The sequence below is a fragment of the Oncorhynchus nerka genome, unplaced genomic scaffold, assembly GCF_034236695.1.
Source record: "Oncorhynchus nerka isolate Pitt River unplaced genomic scaffold, Oner_Uvic_2.0 unplaced_scaffold_947, whole genome shotgun sequence".
Lineage (NCBI taxonomy): Eukaryota > Metazoa > Chordata > Actinopteri > Salmoniformes > Salmonidae > Oncorhynchus > Oncorhynchus nerka.
The window spans coordinates 8,112-31,166 of NW_027040362.1; the positions used below are offsets into that span (position 1 = coordinate 8,112).

General features: G+C 47.1%; 1 protein-coding gene across 1 annotated transcript in view; it reads right to left on the reverse strand.

Annotated features, from left to right (window-relative positions):
- Window positions 1-7,506: 7,506 nt before the first annotated feature.
- LOC115128056 (ATP-binding cassette sub-family C member 12-like) overlaps window positions 7,507-23,055 on the reverse strand; it is a 78,965-nt gene continuing 63,416 nt past the window's right edge. The window contains exons 16-21 of the mRNA XM_065016613.1: window positions 19,676-19,769; window positions 19,194-19,255; window positions 18,435-18,522; window positions 16,222-16,325; window positions 14,632-14,814; window positions 7,507-9,320 (exon numbers count right to left, since the gene is read on the reverse strand). Of these exons, the coding sequence (XP_064872685.1) occupies window positions 9,093-9,320; window positions 14,632-14,814; window positions 16,222-16,325; window positions 18,435-18,522; window positions 19,194-19,255; window positions 19,676-19,769 (759 nt within the window). The 3' untranslated portion in view covers window positions 7,507-9,092. The remainder of the gene's footprint in view (window positions 9,321-14,631; window positions 14,815-16,221; window positions 16,326-18,434; window positions 18,523-19,193; window positions 19,256-19,675; window positions 19,770-23,055) is intronic.

A 23,055-nucleotide genomic window follows, 5' to 3' on the forward strand; every position in this document is an offset into this window, starting at 1 on the left:
GAAAACAACACACAGGACTCAGAACACACCATACTCAGAACACACAGGACACAGAAACACACAGGGGTTCAGAACACACAGGGCCCAGAACACACAGGACTCAGAACACACCATACAGGACTCAGAACACACAGGACTCAGAACACACAGGACTCAGAACACACAGGACTCAGAACATAACACACAGGACTCAAAACACACCACACAGGACTCAAAACACACCACACAGGACTCAGAACACACAGGGCTCAGAACACAGCACACAGGACTCAGAACACACAGGGCTCAGAACACAACACACAGGACTCAGAACACAGGACTCAGAACACACCACACATGACTCAGAACACACCACACAGGACTCAGAACACACAGGACTCAGAACACACAGGACTCAGAACACACAGGACTCAGAACACACAGGACTCAGAACACAACACACAGGACTCAGAACACAGCACACAGGACTCAGAACACACAGGGCTCAGAAAACAACACACAGGACTCAGAACACACCATACTCAGAACACACAGGACACAGAACACACAGGGTTCAGAACACACAGGGCAACAGAACACACAGGATTCAGAACACACAGGACTCAGAACACACAGGACTCAGAACACACAGGGCTCAGAACACACCACACAGGACTCAGAACACACAGGACTCAGAACACACCACACAGGACTCAGAACACACCACACAGGACTCAGAACACACAGGACTCAGAACACACCATACAGGACTCAGAACACACAGGACTCAGAACACACAGGACTCAGAACACACCACACAGGACTCAAAACACACCACACAGGACTCAGAACACACAGGGCTCAGAACACAACACACAGGACTCAGAACACAGGACTCAGAACACACCACACATGACTCAGAACACACCACACAGGACTCAGAACACACAGGACTCAGAACACAGCACACAGGACTCAGAACACACAGAACTCAGACCACACCACACAGGACTCAGAACACACCACACAGGACTCAGAACACACAGGACTCAGAACACAGCACACAGGACTCAGAACACACAGAACTCAGACCACACCACACAGGACTCAGAACACACCACACATGACTCAGAACACACCACACAGGACTCAGAACACACAGGACTCAGAAGACACCACACAGGACTCAGAACACACAGGGCTCAGAAAACAACACACAGGACTCAGAACACACCATACTCAGAACACACAGGACACAGAACACACAGGGTTCAGAACACACAGGGCCCAGAACACACAGGACTCAGAACACACCATACAGGACTCAGAACACACAGGACTCAGAACACACAGGACTCAGAACACACAGGACTCAGAACATAACACACAGGACTCAAAACACACCACACAGGACTCAAAACACACCACACAGGACTCAGAACACACAGGGCTCAGAACACAGCACACAGGACTCAGAACACACAGGGCTCAGAACACAACACACAGGACTCAGAACACAGGACTCAGAACACACCACACATGACTCAGAACACACCACACAGGACTCAGAACACACAGGACTCAGAACACACAGGACTCAGAACACACAGGACTCAGAACACACAGGACTCAGAACACAACACACAGGACTCAGAACACAGCACACAGGACTCAGAACACACAGGGCTCAGAAAACAACACACAGGACTCAGAACACACCATACTCAGAACACACAGGACACAGAACACACAGGGTTCAGAACACACAGGGCAACAGAACACACAGGATTCAGAACACACAGGACTCAGAACACACAGGACTCAGAACACACAGGGCTCAGAACACACCACACAGGACTCAGAACACACAGGACTCAGAACACACCACACAGGACTCAGAACACACCACACAGGACTCAGAACACACAGGACTCAGAACACACCATACAGGACTCAGAACACACAGGACTCAGAACATACAGGACTCAGAACACACAGGACTCAGAACACACCACACAGGACTCAAAACACACCACACAGGACTCAGAACACACAGGGCTCAGAACACAACACACAGGACTCAGAACACAGGACTCAGAACACACCACACATGACTCAGAACACACCACACAGGACTCAGAACACACAGGACTCAGAACACAGCACACAGGACTCAGAACACACAGAACTCAGACCACACCACACAGGACTCAGAACACACCACACAGGACTCAGAACACACAGGACTCAGAACACAGCACACAGGACTCAGAACACACAGAACTCAGACCACACCACAGGACTCAGAACACACCACACATGACTCAGAACACACCACACAGGACTCAGAACACACAGGACTCAGAACACAGCACACAGGACTCAGAACACACAGGGCTCAGAACACAACACACAGGACTCAGAACACAGGACTCAGAACACACAGGACTCAGAACACACAGGACTCAGAACACAGCACACAGGACTCAGAACACACAGGGCTCAGAACACAACACACAGGACTCAGAACACACAGGACTCAGAACACACAGGACTCAGAACACAGCACACAGGACTCAGAACACACAGAACTCAGACCACACCACACAGGACTCAGAACACACCATACAGGACTCAGAACACACAGGACTCAGAACACACCACACATGACTCAGAATACACAGGACTCAGAAGACACCACACAGGACTCAGAACACACAGGGCTCAGAAAACAACACACAGGACTCAGAACACACCATACTCAGAACACACAGGACACAGAACACACAGGGTTCAGAACACACAGGGCCCAGAACACACAGGACTCAGAACACACCATACAGGACTCAGAACACACAGGACTCAGAACACACAGGACTCAGAACACACAGGACTCAGAACATAACACACAGGACTCAAAACACACCACACAGGACTCAAAACACACCACACAGGACTCAGAACACACAGGGCTCAGAACACAACACACAGGACTCAGAACACACAGGACTCAGAACACAACAGACAGGACGCAGAACACAGCACACAGGACTCAGAACACACAGGGCTCAGAACACAACACACAGGACTCAGAACACAGGACTCAGAACACACCACACATGACTCAGAACACACCACACAGGACTCAGAACACACAGGACTCAGAACACACAGGACTCAGAACACACAGGACTCAGAACACACAGGACTCAGAACACAACACACAGGACTCAGAACACAGCACACAGGACTCAGAACACACAGGGCTCAGAAAACAACACACAGGACTCAGAACACACCATACTCAGAACACACAGGACACAGAACACACAGGGTTCAGAACACACAGGGCAACAGAACACACAGGATTCAGAACACACAGGACTCAGAACACACAGGACTCAGAACACACAGGGCTCAGAACACACCACACAGGACTCAGAACACACAGGACTCAGAACACACCACACAGGACTCAGAACACACAGGACTCAGAACACACCATACAGGACTCAGAACACACAGGACTCAGAACATACAGGACTCAGAACACACCACACAGGACTCAGAACACACAGGACTCAGAACACACCATACAGGACTCAGAACACACAGGACTCAGAACACACCACACATGACTCAGAATACACAGGACTCAGAAGACACCACACAGGACTCAGAACACACAGGGCTCAGAAAACAACACACAGGACTCAGAACACACCATACTCAGAACACACAGGACACAGAACACACAGGGTTCAGAACACACAGGGCCCAGAACACACAGGACTCAGAACACACCATACAGGACTCAGAACACACAGGACTCAGAACACACAGGACTCAGAACACACAGGACTCAGAACATAACACACAGGACTCAAAACACACCACACAGGACTCAGAACACACAGGGCTCAGAACACAACACACAGGACTCAGAACACACAGGACTCAGAACACAACAGACAGGACGCAGAACACAGCACACAGGACTCAGAACACACAGGGCTCAGAACACAACACACAGGACTCAGAACACAGGACTCAGAACACACCACACATGACTCAGAACACACCACACAGGACTCAGAACACACAGGACTCAGAACACACAGGACTCAGAACACACAGGACTCAGAACACACAGGACTCAGAACACAACACACAGGACTCAGAACACAGCACACAGGACTCAGAACACACAGGGCTCAGAAAACAACACACAGGACTCAGAACACACCATACTCAGAACACACAGGACACAGAACACACAGGGTTCAGAACACACAGGGCAACAGAACACACAGGATTCAGAACACACAGGACTCAGAACACACAGGACTCAGAACACACAGGGCTCAGAACACACCACACAGGACTCAGAACACACAGGACTCAGAACACACCACACAGGACTCAGAACACACCACACAGGACTCAGAACACACAGGACTCAGAACACACCATACAGGACTCAGAACACACAGGACTCAGAACATACAGGACTCAGAACACACAGGACTCAGAACACACCACACAGGACTCAAAACACACCACACAGGACTCAGAACACACAGGGCTCAGAACACAACACACAGGACTCAGAACACAGGACTCAGAACACACCACACATGACTCAGAACACACCACACAGGACTCAGAACACACAGGACTCAGAACACAGCACACAGGACTCAGAACACACAGAACTCAGACCACACCACACAGGACTCAGAACACACCACACAGGACTCAGAACACACAGGACTCAGAACACAGCACACAGGACTCAGAACACACAGAACTCAGACCACACCACACAGGACTCAGAACACACCACACATGACTCAGAACACACCACACAGGACTCAGAACACACAGGACTCAGAACACAGCACACAGGACTCAGAACACACAGGGCTCAGAACACAACACACAGGACTCAGAACACAGGACTCAGAACACACAGGACTCAGAACACACAGGACTCAGAACACAGCACACAGGACTCAGAACACACAGGGCTCAGAACACAACACACAGGACTCAGAACACACAGGACTCAGAACACACAGGACTCAGAACACAGCACACAGGACTCAGAACACACAGAACTCAGACCACACCACACAGGACTCAGAACACACCATACAGGACTCAGAACACACAGGACTCAGAACATACAGGACTCAGAACACACAGGACTCAGAACACACCACACAGGACTCAAAACACACCACACAGGACTCAGAACACACAGGGCTCAGAACACAACACACAGGACTCAGAACACAGGACTCAGAACACACCACACATGACTCAGAACACACCACACAGGACTCAGAACACACAGGACTCAGAACACAGCACACAGGACTCAGAACACACAGAACTCAGACCACACCACACATGACTCAGAACACACCACACAGGACTCAGAACACACAGGACTCAGAACACAGCACACAGGACTCAGAACACACAGGGCTCAGAACACACCACACAGGACTCAGAACACACAGGACTCAGAACACACCACACAGGACTCAGAACACACCACACAGGACTCAGAACACACAGGACTCAGAACACACCATACAGGACTCAGAACACACAGGACTCAGAACATACAGGACTCAGAACACACAGGACTCAGAACACACCACACAGGACTCAAAACACACCACACAGGACTCAGAACACACAGGGCTCAGAACACAACACACAGGACTCAGAACACAGGACTCAGAACACACCACACATGACTCAGAACACACCACACAGGACTCAGAACACACAGGACTCAGAACACAGCACACAGGACTCAGAACACACAGAACTCAGACCACACCACACAGGACTCAGAACACACCACACAGGACTCAGAACACACAGGACTCAGAACACAGCACACAGGACTCAGAACACACAGAACTCAGACCACACCACACAGGACTCAGAACACACCACACAGGACTCAGAACACACAGGACTCAGAACACAGCACACAGGACTCAGAACACACAGAACTCAGACCACACCACACAGGACTCAGAACACACCACACAGGACTCAGAACACACAGGACTCAGAACACAGCACACAGGACTCAGAACACACAGAACTCAGACCACACCACACAGGACTCAGAACACACCACACATGACTCAGAACACACCACACAGGACTCAGAACACACAGGACTCAGAACACAGCACACAGGACTCAGAACACACAGGGCTCAGAACACAACACACAGGACTCAGAACACACAGGACTCAGAACACACAGGACTCAGAACACACAGGACTCAGAACACAGCACACAGGACTCAGAACACACAGGGCTCAGAACACAACACACAGGACTCAGAACACACAGGACTCAGAACACACAGGACTCAGAACACAGCACACAGGACTCAGAACACACAGAACTCAGACCACACCACACAGGACTCAGAACACACCATACAGGACTCAGAACACACAGGACTCAGAACATACAGGACTCAGAACACACAGGACTCAGAACACACCACACAGGACTCAAAACACACCACACAGGACTCAGAACACACAGGGCTCAGAACACAACACACAGGACTCAGAACACAGGACTCAGAACACACCACACATGACTCAGAACACACCACACAGGACTCAGAACACACAGGACTCAGAACACAGCACACAGGACTCAGAACACACAGAACTCAGACCACACCACACAGGACTCAGAACACACCACACAGGACTCAGAACACACAGGACTCAGAACACAGCACACAGGACTCAGAACACACAGAACTCAGACCACACCACACAGGACTCAGAACACACCACACATGACTCAGAACACACCACACAGGACTCAGAACACACAGGACTCAGAACACAGCACACAGGACTCAGAACACACAGGGCTCAGAACACAACACACAGGACTCAGAACACAGGACTCAGAACACACAGGACTCAGAACACACAGGACTCAGAACACAGCACACAGGACTCAGAACACACAGGGCTCAGAACACAACACACAGGACTCAGAACACACAGGACTCAGAACACACAGGACTCAGAACACAGCACACAGGACTCAGAACACACAGAACTCAGACCACACCACACAGGACTCAGAACACACCACACAGGACTCAGAACACACAGGGCTCAGAACACAACACACAGGACTCAGAACACAGGACTCAGAACACACAGGACTCAGAACACACAGGACTCAGAACACAGCACACAGGACTCAGAACACACAGGGCTCAGAACACAACACACAGGACTCAGAACACAGGACTCAGAACACACCACACATGACTCAGAACACACCACACAGGACTCAGAACACACAGGACTCAGAACACAGCACACAGGACTCAGAACACACAGAACTCAGACCACACCACACAGGACTCAGAACACACCACACAGGACTCAGAACACACAGGACTCAGAACACAGCACACAGGACTCAGAACACACAGAACTCAGACCACACCACACAGGACTCAGAACACACCACACATGACTCAGAACACACCACACAGGACTCAGAACACACAGGACTCAGAACACAGCACACAGGACTCAGAACACACAGGGCTCAGAACACAACACACAGGACTCAGAACACAGGACTCAGAACACACAGGACTCAGAACACACAGGACTCAGAACACAGCACACAGGACTCAGAACACACAGGGCTCAGAACACAACACACAGGACTCAGAACACACAGGACTCAGAACACACAGGACTCAGAACACAGCACACAGGACTCAGAACACACAGAACTCAGACCACACCACACAGGACTCAGAACACACCACACAGGACTCAGAACACACAGGGCTCAGAACACAACACACAGGACTCAGAACACACAGGACTCAGAACACACAGGACTCAGAACACAGCACACAGGACTCAGAACACACAGGGCTCAGAACACAACACACAGGACTCAGAACACACAGGACTCAGAACACACAGGACTCAGAACACACCATACTCAGAACACACAGGACACAGAACACACAGGGTTCAGAACACACAGGGCTCAGAACACACAGGATTCAGAACACACAGGACTCAGAACACACAGGACTCGGAACACACAGGGCTCAGAACACAACACACAGGACTCAGAACACAGGACTCAGAACACACCACACAGGACTCAGAACACACCACACAGGACTCAGAACACACAGGACTCAGAACACAACACACAGGACTCAGAACACAGGACTCAGAACACACCACACAGGACTCAGAACACACAGGACTCAGAACACACCACACAGGACTCAGAACACACCAGACAGGACTCAGAACACACAGGATTCAGAACACAACAGACAGGACTCAGAACACACCACACAGGACTCAGAACACACCACACAGGACTCAGAACACACAGGACTCAGAACACACCACACAGGACTCAGAACACACAGGACTCAGAACACACCACACAGGACTCAGAACACACAGGACTCAGAACACACAGGACTCAGAACACACCACAGAGGACTCAGGACACACCATACAGGACTCAGAACACACAGGACTCAGGACACACCATACAGGACTCAGAACACACAGGACTCAGGACACACCATACAGGTCTCAGGACACAACATACTCAGAACACACCACACAGGACTGACTGTATGACCAAACTGACTGCATGTCACCCTGGGTAAATGACTGATCTGACTGTATGTCACCCTGGTTAAATGACCAAACTGACTGTATGGTGTCAAAGAAACTCTGGGTAAATGAGCAAACTGACAGCATGTCACCCTGGGTAAATGACCAAACTGACAGTATGTCACCCTGGGTAAATGACCAAACTGACAGTATGTCACCCTGGGTAAATGACCGAACTGTAGAGATGCCGGTTGACTCACTAGAGTATGAGTGTGAAGATGCCGGTGTACTCACTAGAGTATGAGTGTGAAGATGCCGGTTGACTTACTAGAGTATGAGTGTGAAGATGCCGGTTGACTCACTAGAGTATGAGTGTGAAGATGCCGGTTGACTCACTAGAGTATGAGTGTGAAGATGCCGGTTGACTCACTAGAGTATGAGTGTGAAGATGGCTCCCAGCAGCGTGATGGCGATGAGTAGCGGAGGAAACACGGCCGAGATGGTGACGATGGTGTAGGTGACCACCAGGCTGAACTGCAGGAAGTTCTCCATGTTGAATGGCAGCATGGTATCCACCTCATCCTGGTCCTTGGAAAAACGGTTCACCATACGTCCCGTTGGGGTGGTGTCAAAGAAACTCATGGGGCTGTTCAGGATCTACGACACAGACAGGACCCAGGGGATAGGGTTAGGGTGATGAGAGGACTGGATCTACGACACAGACAGGACCCAGGGGATAGGGTTAGGGTGATGAGAGGACTGGATCTATGACACAGACAGGACCCAGGGGATAGGGTTAGGGTGATGAGAGGACTGGATCTACGACACAGACAGGACCCAAGGGATAGGGTTAGGGTGATGAGAGGACTGGATCTACGACACAGACAGGACCCAGGGGATAGGGTTAGGGTGATGAGAGGACTGGATCTATGACACAGACAGGACCCAGGGGATAGGGTTAGGGTGATGAGAGGACTGGATCTACGACACAGACAGGACCCAGGGGGTTAGGGTGATGAGAGGACTGGATCTACGACACAGACAGGACCCAAGGGATAGGGTTAGGGTGATGAGAGGACTGGATCTACGACACAGACAGGACCCAGGGGTTAGGGTTAGGGTGATGAGGACTGGACCCAAGGGATAGGGTTAGGGTGATGAAAGGACTGGATCTACGACACAAACAGGACCCAGGGGGATAGGGTTAGGGTGATGAGAGGACTGGATCTAACAGACAGGACCCAGGGGATAGGGTGATGAGAGGACTGGATCTACGACACAGACAGGACCCAGGGGCTAGGGTGATGAGAGGACTGGATCTACGACACAGACAGGACCCAGGGGATAGGGTGATGAGAGGACTGGATCTACGACACAGACAGGACCCAAGGGTTAGGGTTAGGGGACTGATGAGAGGACAGGACCCAGGGGATAGGGTTAGGGTGATGAGAGGACTGGATCTACGACACAGACAGGACCCAGGGGATAGGGTTAGGGTGATGAGAGGACTGGACTGGATCTCGACACAGACAGGACCCAGGGGATAGGGTTAGGGTGATGAGAGGACTGGATCTACGACACAGACAGGACCCAGGGGATAGGGTTAGGGTGATGAGAGGACTGGATCTAGACACAGACAGGACCCAGGGGATAGGGTTAGGGTGATGAGAGGACTGGATCTACGACACAGACAGGACCCAGGGGATAGGGTTAGGGTGATGAGAGGACTGGATCTACGACACAGACAGGACCCAAGGGATAGGGTGATGAGAGGGACTGGATCTAGACCCAGGACCCAGGGGATAGGGTTAGGGTGATGAGAGGACTGGATCTACGACACAGACAGGACCCAAGGGATAGACAGGACTGGATCCACAGGGACCCAGGGGATAGGGTTAGGGTGATGAGAGGACTGGATCTACGACACAGACACAGACTGGAGGACCCAGGGGATAGGGTTAGGGTGATGAGAGGACTGGATCTACGACACAGACAGGACCCAGGGGATAGGGTTAGGTGATGAGAGGACTGGATCTACGACACAGACAGGACCCAGGGGATAGGGTTAGGGTGATGAGAGGACTGGCTCTACGACACAGACAGGACCCTGGATCTACGGGGATAGGGTTAGATGAGAGGACTGGATCTACGGGGACCCAGGGGATAGGGTTAGGGTGATGAGAGGACTGGATCTACGACACAGACAGGACCCAGGGGATAGGGTTAGGGTGATGAGAGGGACTGGATCTATGACACAGACAGGACCCAGGGGTTAGGGTGATGAGAGGACTGGATCTACGACACAGACAGGACCCAGGGGATAGGGTTAGGGTGATGAGAGGACTGGATCTACGACACAGACAGGACCCAGGGGTTAGGGTTAGGTGATGAGAGGACTGGATCTACGACACAGACAGGACCCAGGGGATAGGGTTAGGGTGATGAGAGGACTGGATCTACGAGACAGGACTGGATCTGGATCTACGACACAGACAGGACCCAGGGGATTTAGGGTGATGAGAGGACTGGATCTACGACACAGACAGGACCCAGGGGATTAGGGTGATGAGAGGACTGGATCTAGGGTGATGAAGGGACTGGATCTCTGACACAGACAGGACCCAGGGGTTAGGGTTATGGTGATGAGAGGACTGGATCTACGACACAGACAGGACCCAGGGCATAGGGTTAGGGTGATGAGAGGACTGGATCTACGACACAGACAGGACCCAGGGGATAGTGTTAGGGTGATGAGAGGACTGGATCTACGACACAGACAGGACCCAGGGGATAGGGTTAGGGTGATGAGAGGACTGGATCTATGACACAGACAGGACCCAGGGGATAGGGTTAGGGTGATGAGACTGGATCTGGACAGGACCCAGGGGATAGGGTTAGGGTGATGAGAGGACTGGATCTACGACACAGACAGGACCCATGGGATAGGGTTAGGGTGATGAGAGGACTGGATCTACGACACAGACAGGACCCAGGGGATAGGGTTAGGGTGATGAGAGGACTGGATCTACGACACAGACAGGACCCAGGGGATAGGGTTAGGGTGATGAGAGGACTGGATCTACGACACAGACAGGACCCAGGGGGGATTAGGGTGATGAGAGGACTGGATCTATGACACAGACAGGACCCAGGGGATAGGGTTAGGGTGATGAGAGGACTGGACTATTAGGGTGACACAGACAGGACCCAGGGGTTAGGGTTAGGGATGAGAGGACTGATAGGGTTAGAGATGACTGGATCTATGACACAGACACCCAGACAGGACTGGATCTAGACACAGGGACCCAGGGTTAGGGTGATGAGAGGACTGGATCTGACACAGACAGGACCCATGGGATAGGGTTAGGGTGATGAGAGGACAGGACCCAGGGGTTACACAGACAGGACCCAGGGGATAGGGTTAGGGTGATGAGAGGACTGGACCCAGGGGATAGGGTTAGGGTGTTGAGAGGACTGGATCTACACACAGACAGGACCCAGGGGATAGGGTTAGGGTGATGAGAGGACTGGATCTATGACACAGACAGGACCCAGGGGTTAGGGTTAGGGTGATGATGACACAGAGGACTGGATCTGAGAGGACTGGATCTATGACACAGACAGGACCCAGGGGATTAGGGTTAGGGGACTGGATGACACAGACAGGACTGGGGATAGGGTTAGGGTGATGAGAGGACTGGATCTATGACACAGGGACCCAGGGGATAGGGTTAGGGTGATGAAAGGACTGGATCTATGACACAGACAGGACCCAGGGGATAGGGTTAGGGTGATGAGAGGACTGGATCTACGACACAGACAGGACCCAGGGGATAGGGTTAGGGTGATGAGAGGACAGGACCCAGGGGTTACGGTGATGAGAGGACAGGACCCAGGGGATAGGGTTAGGGTGATGAGAGGACTGGACCCAGGGGATAGGGTTAGGGTGATGAGAGGACAGGACCCAGGGGATAGGGTTAGGGTGATGAGAGCACAGGACCCAAGGGGATAGGGTTAGGGTGATGAGAGGACAGGACCCAAGGGGATAGGGTGATGAGAGGATTGATGAAACACAACACTACTGGAAGAGCTTCTTGACATACACTACCGTTCAAAAGTTTGGGGTCACTTTTTTTTGTCCATTAAAATAACATCAAATTGATCAGAAATACAGTATAGACATTGTTAATGTTGTAAATGACTATTGTAGCTGGAAACGGACGATTTTTAATCAAATATCTACATAGGCGCACAGAGGCTCATTATCAGCAACCACCATTCCTGTGTTCCAATGGTACATTGTGTTATCTAATCCAAGTTTATCATTTTAAAAGTGTAATTGATCATTAGAAACCCCTTTCGCAATTACGTTAGCACAGCTGAAAACTGTTAATAAAACTGGCCTTCTTTAGACTAGTTGAGTATCTGGAGCATCAGCATTTTGTGGGTTCGATTACAGGCTCAAAATGGCCAATGGCTTTTCTTTCAAAAACAAAGAAAATTTCTAAGTGACCCCAAACTTTTGAATAGTAGTGTATATCTTCAGAGACCTATCCACTGCTAATATGTAAAGTAGCATGACTCATGGGGTTGCCTAAACCCCAGACAGTCCAGGGTGTATAAGGTTTTTTATATCCCAAAGTAAAGGTACAACACCAACCCAGCTATTTGTTGTGGAACAAGACAGGGATGTCCCATCTCCCCTCTCCTCTTCCAAGATTCAATGCTATGGAATTCTTCATCAATAACGTTTGGTGATCATCCCTCACTGTCCCTCTCCCTCGTCCTTTTCAATACAATTGACAAGAGTGGTGTTGTGTTGTGATTGATAACAGTGGTGTTGTGTGGTATTTTTTATTTGACCTTTATTTAACTAGGCAAGTCAGTTAAGAACAAATTCTTATTTTCAATGACGGCCTTCAACAGTGGGTTAACTGCCTGTTCAGGGGCAGAACGACAGATTTGTACCTTGTCAGCTCAGGGGTTTGAACTTGCAACCTTCCGGTTACTAGTCCAACGTTACTGACCCAAAGCTCTAACCACTAGGCTACCTGCTGTTTACTAGTCCAACACTCTAACCACTAGGCTACCTGCTGGTTACTAGTCCAACACTCTAACCACTAGGCTACCTGCTGGTTACTAGTCCAACACTCTAACCACTGTCTACCTGTGGTTACTGGCCCAACACTCTAACCACTAACCTGCTGGTTTACTTGTGCTGGTTACTAGTCCAACACTCTAACCACTAGGCTACCTGCTGGTTACTGGCCCAACACTCTAACCACTAGACTACCTGCTTTGGTTACTTGTCCAACACTCTAACCACTAGGCTACCTGGTGGTTACTAGTCCAACACTCTAACCACTAGGCTACCTGCTGGTTACTAGTCCAACACTCTAACCACTAGGCTGTTGCTGGTTACTAGTCCAACACTCTAACCACTAGTCTACCTGAACTGTCCAACACTCTAACCACTAGTCTACCTGTGGTTACTGGCCCAACACTGTAACCACTAGGCTACCTGCTGGTTACTAGCCCAACACTCTAACCACTAGGCTACCTGCTGGTTACTGGCCCAACACTCTAACCACTAGGCTGTGCTGGTTACTGACCCAACACTCTAACCACTAGGCTACCTGCTGGTTACTAGACCAACACTCTAACCACTAGTCTACCTGCTGGTTACTAGTCCAACACTCTAACCACTAGGCTACCTGCCGCCCCTCCCTCTAACCACTAGGCTACCCTGCCGCCCCTCCACTCTAACCACCAGGCTACCCTAACCACTAGGCTACCCTGCCGCCCTCCACTCTAACCACTAGTCTACCCTGCCGCCCCTCCACTCTAACCACTAGATCTAACCACTGGTGCCGCCCCTCCACTCTAACCACTAGTCTACCCTGCCGCCCCTGATTGATAACAGTGGTGTTGTGTGATTGATAACAGTGGTGTTGTGTGTGGTAGTTACGTTTCTGAACATGGTGTCGTGTAGCTTGGAGGATGTGTGCAACGTGACTTTGGTGAAAGAGTAGCCCTTCATGAAGCTGAAGACCAGCATGGCCACCACCACCAGGCCGTAAATCATCTGGTAGAAGCTCAGGTCAGGGTTCAGGGAGATGTTCCCTGCGGTGGAATTCGACACGTTCGCTGTCTGAAATCACACGTTAAAGAGCCCGTTGGTTTGGCTTAGTTACTGTGTCAGGTATTAAGAATGTTTTAACTAGTCTATAAAAACATATGCAGAATGTTCTGTTACGTGTTTTACTTCTGCCACAGATGTAATCTGATCTGCTAAAATAGGACAAACTGTTGATACAATTGAGCATTTTTGGGGAAAACCAATCGCAGTGCTCCAATAGATAGCAACTGTCGTCGAGTCCAACATCTCGGACAAGCTCACGTTTCAAATGCATGAAAGCCAGTAAGGGAAATGGCAGAAAACACTGAGTTCTCTTCAAAACATAAATATTTTAAACGGCAAAATAATTTAACAGTGCACCAAGCGGTACTTGCTACTGTGATTCCTGAAATGCCTGTTGATGTTAGTGTTTTTTTTTTATCCGAAATTATACTTTCGTTACATTGTTTTTCTAGCTCCGCTGGTTAGCTAGCTCTCAGTCTCATTGACCACCAAACTTTGATAACACTCGCTAGCCACTCAATAGCCACTCAATATAACATGTTTTCTCAAAATATATGTCAGTTAGCTAAGTTATCCATGTTATGAATACAACTCTCATCTGCTATCATCATGATGCAAATTTGAGAGCAACAGTTAGCTTCCAAAAGCGATTATAACTTTGACTGCTTGCTGACATTCAGAGCCGTTCAGCGGCTAGCAGCAAAATAAGACATAATTTTCCCAGGTTTCCCGTGAATAAATTGTAATACCAGTCCATTACAACATACCCAGGTGTCTTCTGATGAACAAGGGTTTCACTTCATCTGGGTAAAATCATCGTCATCTGGATTTCGCCCAGTGGTTTGAGTGATGAATTTAGTCTTCATCGTCATCATTGTAAGGGGGATTTCACCAGTGGTTTGAGTGATGAATTGGTCTTCATCATCGTCATCATTGTAAGGGGGATTTCACCCAGTGGTTTGAGTGATGAATTGGTCTTCATCATCGTCATCATTGTAAGGGGGATTTCACCCAGTGGTTTGAGTGATGAATTTAGTCTTCATCGTCATCATTGTAAGGGGGATTTCCCAGTGGTTTGAGTGATGAATTGGTCTTCATCATCATCATCATTTATCCAGTGGTTTGAGTGATGAATTTAGTCTTCATCGTCATCATTGTGCCAGTGGTTTGAGTGATGAATTGGTCTTCATCATCATCATCATCATTGTAAGGGGGATTTTGCCAGTGGTTTGAGTGGTGAATTGGTCTTCATCATCATTGTAAGGGGGATTTCGCCAGTGGTTTGAGTGATGAATTGGTCTTCCAGAGAAAATGTTGTCAGAGGTAGCTATAGTAACCAAAGGGGGTAGGGGCCCAGCGAAGGGTCAATTGACAATCATTTGAAAACATAAGGAAAAGTCACTACAGTAGACTTACCCCTGATCCCTGCTCCAGCCAGTAGCTGAGCCACCAGTTGCTGAAGGCAGTGGTCCCCACCAAGCAGATGAAGATGATGATGATGAGAGACAGCAGTATGTACCCTGGAGACCAGAGACAGCAGAGGTGAGACCAGAGGAGAGAAAAGATGAGAGACCAGAGGAGAGAGGAGAGACCAGATGAGAGAGGAGAGACGAGAGGAGAGAGGAGAGACGAGAGGAGAGAAAAGATGAGAGACCAGAGGAGAGACCAGATGAGAGAGGAGAGACCAGATGAGAGAGGAGAGACGGGAGGAGAGAAAAGATGAGAGATCAGAGACAATTGTAAATGAGAACTTGTTCTTAACCTCTCTGAACCACCCATCCCGGATCCAGTATAATTGTCATCAGCAACACTGAATAGCATAGCGCCACAGTCAGATAATAATACTAGAAAATATTCATATTCATGAAATCACAAGTGCAATATTGCAAAACACAGCTTAGCCTTTTGTTAATCCACCTGTCGTCTCCGATTTTGAAATTATGCTTTACAGCGAAAGCAATACAGGCGTTTGTGTAAGTTTATCGATCGCTCGACAAAAAGTACACTTAGTATCAGGTAACTTTGTCACGAAAATAAGAAAAACAATCAAATTAATTGTTTACCTTTGATGATCTTCGGATGTTTTCACTCACAAGACTCCCAGTTAGACAACAAATGTTCCTTTTGATCCATAAAGATATTTTTTATATCCAAATACCTCTGTTAGTTTGGTGCGTTATGGCCAGGAATCCCCCGGAAAGAGAGATCACGACAACGCAGATAAAAATTCCAAATTATGTTATATCCAAACATGTCAAACGTTGTTTATAATCAAACCTCAGGGTGTTTTTCAAATATCTATTCGATAATATATCAATAATATATCAACCGGGACAGTTGGTTTTTCACTAGGACCGGGAGTAACAATGGCCGCCTTTCTCTTTTGCGCACAACTCACTCTGAGAGCCCCCAACTATCCACTTACGCAATGTGGTCGTTCACGCTCATTCTTCAAAATAAAAGCCTGAAACTATGTCTAAAGGCTGTTGACACCTTAGGGAAGCCATAGAAAAATGAATCTGGTTGATATCCCTTTAAATGGGCAATAGGGATGCTTAAGAACAGAGAGGTTTCAAGAACAGCGGCACTTCCTGATTGGATTTTCCTCAGGTTTTAGCCTGCAATATCAGTTCTGTTTAACTCACAGACAAAATCTTGACAATTTTGGAAACTTTAGAGTGTTTTCTATCCTCATCTGTCAATTATATGCATATTCTAGCATCTGGTCCTGAGAAATAGGCCGTTTACTTTGGGAACGTTATTTTTCAAAAAATAGTGCCCCCTAGCTTCAAGAGGTTATTAACTAGCTTACCTGGTTAAATGAAGGAGAAAAAAAACAAGAAAAAAAATATCAAGAGGAGAGACCAGATGAGAGAGGAATGACCAGAGGAGAGAGGAGAGGGGAGACCAGAGGAGAGACCAGAGGAGAGAGGAGAGGAGAGACCAGAGGAGAAAGGAGAGACCAGAGGAGAGTCCAGAGGAGAGAGGAGAGACCAGAGGAGAGAGGAGAGACCAGAGGAGAGACCAGAGGAGACACAAGAGGAGAGACTAGAGGAGAGACCAGAGGAGAGAGGAGAGACCAGAGGAGACACCAGAGGAGAGACCAGAGACAAGAGAAGACACCAGAGGAGACACCCGAGGAAAGACCAAAGGAGAGGGGAGAGGAGAGACCAGAGGAGAGACCAGAGGAGACAACAGAGGAGACACCAGAGGAGAGAGGAGAGACTAGAGGAGAGACCAGAAGAGACACCAGAGGAGACACCAGAGACAAGAGGAGACACCAGAGGAGAGACGAAAGGAGAGGGGAGAGACCAGAGGAGAGACCAAAGGAGAGGGGAGAGACTAGAGGAGAGACCAGAGGAGACACCAGAGGAGAGAGGATAGGGGAGACCAGAGAAGAGACCAGTGGAGAGACCAGAGGAGAAACCAGAGAGAGGAGAGACCAGAGGAGACACCATAGGAGAGACCAGAGGAGAGAGAAGAGACCAGAGGAGAGAGGAGAGACCAGAGGAGAGACCAGAGGAGAGAGGAGAGACCTAACCTCCTGCAGCTTTACAGTACTGGTGGTAGGTCAGGGTTAACTCAGGGTTAAGGTTCAGAGTGTGGTGTGTGTAAGGTGGGTTCCTAACCTCCTGCAGCTTTACAGTACTGGTGGTAGGTCCTCCAGGCAACAGAACCCTCCTGAGAACCCTCCTGAGTCACCAGCTGGTCCTTAGACTCTACCAGACAACAACAACAACAACTATCAACAGACAACATCATCAACAACAACCATAATAAACAACAACAACCATAATAAACAACAACAACAAATATCAACAGGCATCATCAACAGCAACATCAATAACCATAATAAACAACAACAACCATAATAAACAACAACAACCATAATAAACAACAACAACCATAATAAACAACAACAACCATAATAAACAACAACAACAAATAATAAACAACAACAACAAATATCAACAACATCATCAACAACAACAACAACAACCATAATAAACAACAACAACCATAATAAACAACAACAACATAATAAACAACAACCATAATAAACAACAACAAACATAATAAACAACAAAAAACATAATGTTGATGGAATTAATTGATTTGTTCATTTAAAATGTCACACAGTGTACAGCCATAATAATACTGCTTGAGGAATGTGAAGGAATGGAGGACTAAAATTACAGCCCTAATAATACTGCTTGAGGAATGTGAAGGAATGGAGGACTAAAATTACCGCCCTAATAATACTGCTTGAGGAATGTGAAGGAATCGAGGACTAAAATTACAGCCCTAATAATACTGCTTGAGGAATGTGAAGGAATCGAGGACTAAAATTACCTAATAATACTGACGAATGTGAAGGAATGGAGGACAAAATGTGATACCGATGGACTTCCTTCCGACTCGTCTGGTTTCTCATCAGACATGTCAAAAGCTGTCAGAGAGAAAAAAAAGACATGACTTAAATCCCAGTAATGACACACAACAGACCTTTTAACGCAGAGCTACATATACGAATGTAAATGTATGAAACAAGACACGAGAACTAAAACCTTTTGTTTCCAATAGCATTACCTAAGGAATGGAGGACTAAAGTGAGGATGTGGAGAACAGACCGTGTCTATGTTGAGATATGTATGGATCTCTAGTTTATCATACAGACAGGATGTGGAGAACAGACCGTGTCTATGTTGAGATATGTATGGATCTCTAGTTTATCAAACAGACAGGATGTGGAGAACAGACCGTGTCTATGTTGAGATATGTATGGATCTCTAGTTTATCATACAGACAGGATGTGGAGAACAGACCGTGTCTATGTTGAGATATGTATGGGATCTCTAGTTTATCAAACCTGGGTTTTCTAGTCCTTTTCCCTTGTGATCATCCAGGTTCTTCTCCTTCGTGTCGACGGGGTCTGGTTGTATCGGCTGCTCCTCAGGTTGTTCCTAAAGTACAGGATTAAGTGATATACATTAACAATGTGGGAGAAATATGTTTATTGGATCTCTCGAGAGTCTTGACAATACAGTATACGACTGTGTATTTGATGTTTTGTGTGGAAAACCCAGGAAGAGAAGTGGCAGCAGCTAATGGGGATCCTAATAAACTAGACTAAAACATGAAACATGATATCTAGACTGGGCATAGTCTCCTCCAGGAGGACTGATCCTAATAAACTAGACTAAAACATGATATCTAGACTGGGCATAGTCTCCTCCAGGAGGACTGATCCTAATAAACTAGACTAAAACATGATATCTAGACTGGGCATAGTCTCCTCCGGATGGACTGATCCTAATAAACTAGACTAAAACATGATACATGATATCTAGACTGGACATAGTCTCCTTCAGGAGGACTGATCCTAATAAACTAGACTAAAACATGATACATGATATCTAGACTGGGCATAGTCTCCTTCAGGTGGACTGATCCTAATAAACTAGACTAAAACATGATATCTAGACTGGGCATAGTCTCCTTCAGGAGGACTGATCCTATTAAACTAGACTAAAACATGAAACATGATATCTAGACTGGACATAGTCTACTTCAGGTGTACCGATCCTAATAAACTAGACTAAAACATTATCTAGACTGGACATAGTCTCCTTCAGGAGGACTGATCCTATTAAACTAGACTAAAACATGAAACATGATATCTAGACTGGGCATAGTCTCCTTCAGGAGGACCGATCCTAATAAACTAGACTAAAACATGATATCTAGACTGGGCATAGTCTCCTTCAGGAGGACCGATCCTAATAAACTAGACTAAAACATGATATCTAGACTGGACATAGTCTCCTCCAGGAGGACTGATCCTAATAAACTAGACTAAAACATGATATCTAGACTGGGCATAGTCTCCTTCAGGAGGACTGATCCTAATAAACTAGACTAAAACATGATACATGATATCTAGACTGGGCATAGTCTCCTTCAGGAGGACTGATCCTAATAAACTAGACTAAAACATGAAACATGATATCTAGACTGGGCATAGTCTCCTCCAGGTGGACTGATCCTAATAAACTAGACTAAAACATGATATCTAGACTGGGCATAGTCTCCTTCAGGAGGACCGATCCTAATAAACTAGACTAAAACATGATATCTAGACTGGGCATAGTCTCCTCTGGATGGACTGATCCTAATAAACTAGACTAAAACATGATACATGATATCTAGACTGGGCATAGTCTCCTTCAGGTGGACTGATCCTAATAAACTAGACTAAAACATGAAACATGATATCTAGACTGGACATAGTCTCCTTCAGGTGGACTGATCCTAATAAACTAGACTAAAACATGATATCTAGACTGGGCATAGTCTCCTTCAGGAGGACTGATCCTAATAAACTAGACTAAAACATGATACATGATATCTAGACTGGTTATAGTCTCCTTCAGGTGGACTGATCCTAATAAACTAAACTAAAACATGATATCTAGACTGGACATAGTCTCCTTCAGGAGGACTGATCCTAATAAACTAAACTAAAACATGATATCTAGACTGGACATAGTCTCCTTCAGGTGGACTGATCCTAATAAACTAAACTAAAACATGATATCTAGACTGGGCATAGTCTCCTTCAGGTGGACTGATCCTAATAAACTAGACTAAAACATGATACATGATATCTAGACTGGGTATAGTCTCCTTCAGGAGGACTGATCCTAATAAACTAGACTAAAACATGATATCTAGACTGGACATAGTCTCCTTCAGGAGGACTGATCCTAATAAACTAGACTAAAACATGAAACATGATATCTAGACTGGGTATAGTCTCCTTCAGGTGGACTGATCCTAATAAACTAGACTAAAACATGAAACATGATATCTAGACTGGGTATAGTCTCCTTCAGGTGGACTGATCCTAATAAACTAGACTAAAACATGATATCTAGACTGGGCATAGTCTCCTTCAGGAGGACCGATCCTAATAAACTAGACTAAAACATGATATCTAGACTGGACATAGTCTCCTTCAGGGGGACCGATCCTAATAAACTAGACTAAAACATGATATCTAGACTGGGCATAGTCTCCTTCAGGAGGACCGATCCTAATAAACTAGACTAAAACATGATATCTAGACTGGACATAGTCTCCTTCAGGAGGACTGATCCTAATAAACTAGACTAAAACATGATATCTAGACTGGGCATAGTCTCCTTCAGGAGGACTGATCCTAATAAACTAGACTAAAACATGATACATGATATCTAGACTGGGCATAGTCTCCTTCAGGAGGACTGATCCTAATAAACTAGACTAAAACATGAAACATGATATCTAGACTGGGTATAGTCTCCTCCAGGTGGACTGATCCTAATAAACTAGACTAAAACATGATATCTAGACTGGGCATAGTCTCCTTCAGGAGGACCGATCCTAATAAACTAGACTAAAACATGATATCTAGACTGGGCATAGTCTCCTCTGGATGGACTGATCCTAATAAACTAGACTAAAACATGATATGATATCTAGACTGGGCATAGTCTCCTTCAGGTGGACTGATCCTAATAAACTAGACTAAAACATGAAACATGATATCTAGACTGGACATAGTCTCCTTCAGGTGGACTGATCCTAATAAACTAGACTAAAACATGATATCTAGACTGGGCATAGTCTCCTTCAGGAGGACTGATCCTAATAAACTAGACTAAAACATGATACATGATATCTAGACTGGTTATAGTCTCCTTCAGGTGGACTGATCCTAATAAACTAAACTAAAACATGATATCTAGACTGGACATAGTCTCCTTCAGGAGGACTGATCCTAATAAACTAGACTAAAACATGATATCTAGACTGGATAGTCTCCTTCAGGAGGACTGATCCTAATAAACTAGACTAAAACATGATACATGATATCTAGACTGGACATAGTCTCCTTCAGGAGGACCGATCCTAATAAACTAGACTAAAACATGATATCTAGACTGGGCATAGTCTCCTCCAGGAGGACTGATCCTAATAAACTAGACTAAAACATGATATCTAGACTGGACATAGTCTCCTTCAGGAGGACTGATCCTAATAAACTAGACTAAAACATGAAACATGATATCTAGTCTGGGCATAGTCTCCTTCAGGTGGACTGATCCTAATAAACTAGACTAAAACATGATACATGATATCTAGACTGGGTATAGTCTCCTTCAGGAGGACTGATCCTAATAAACTAGACTAAAACATGATATCTAG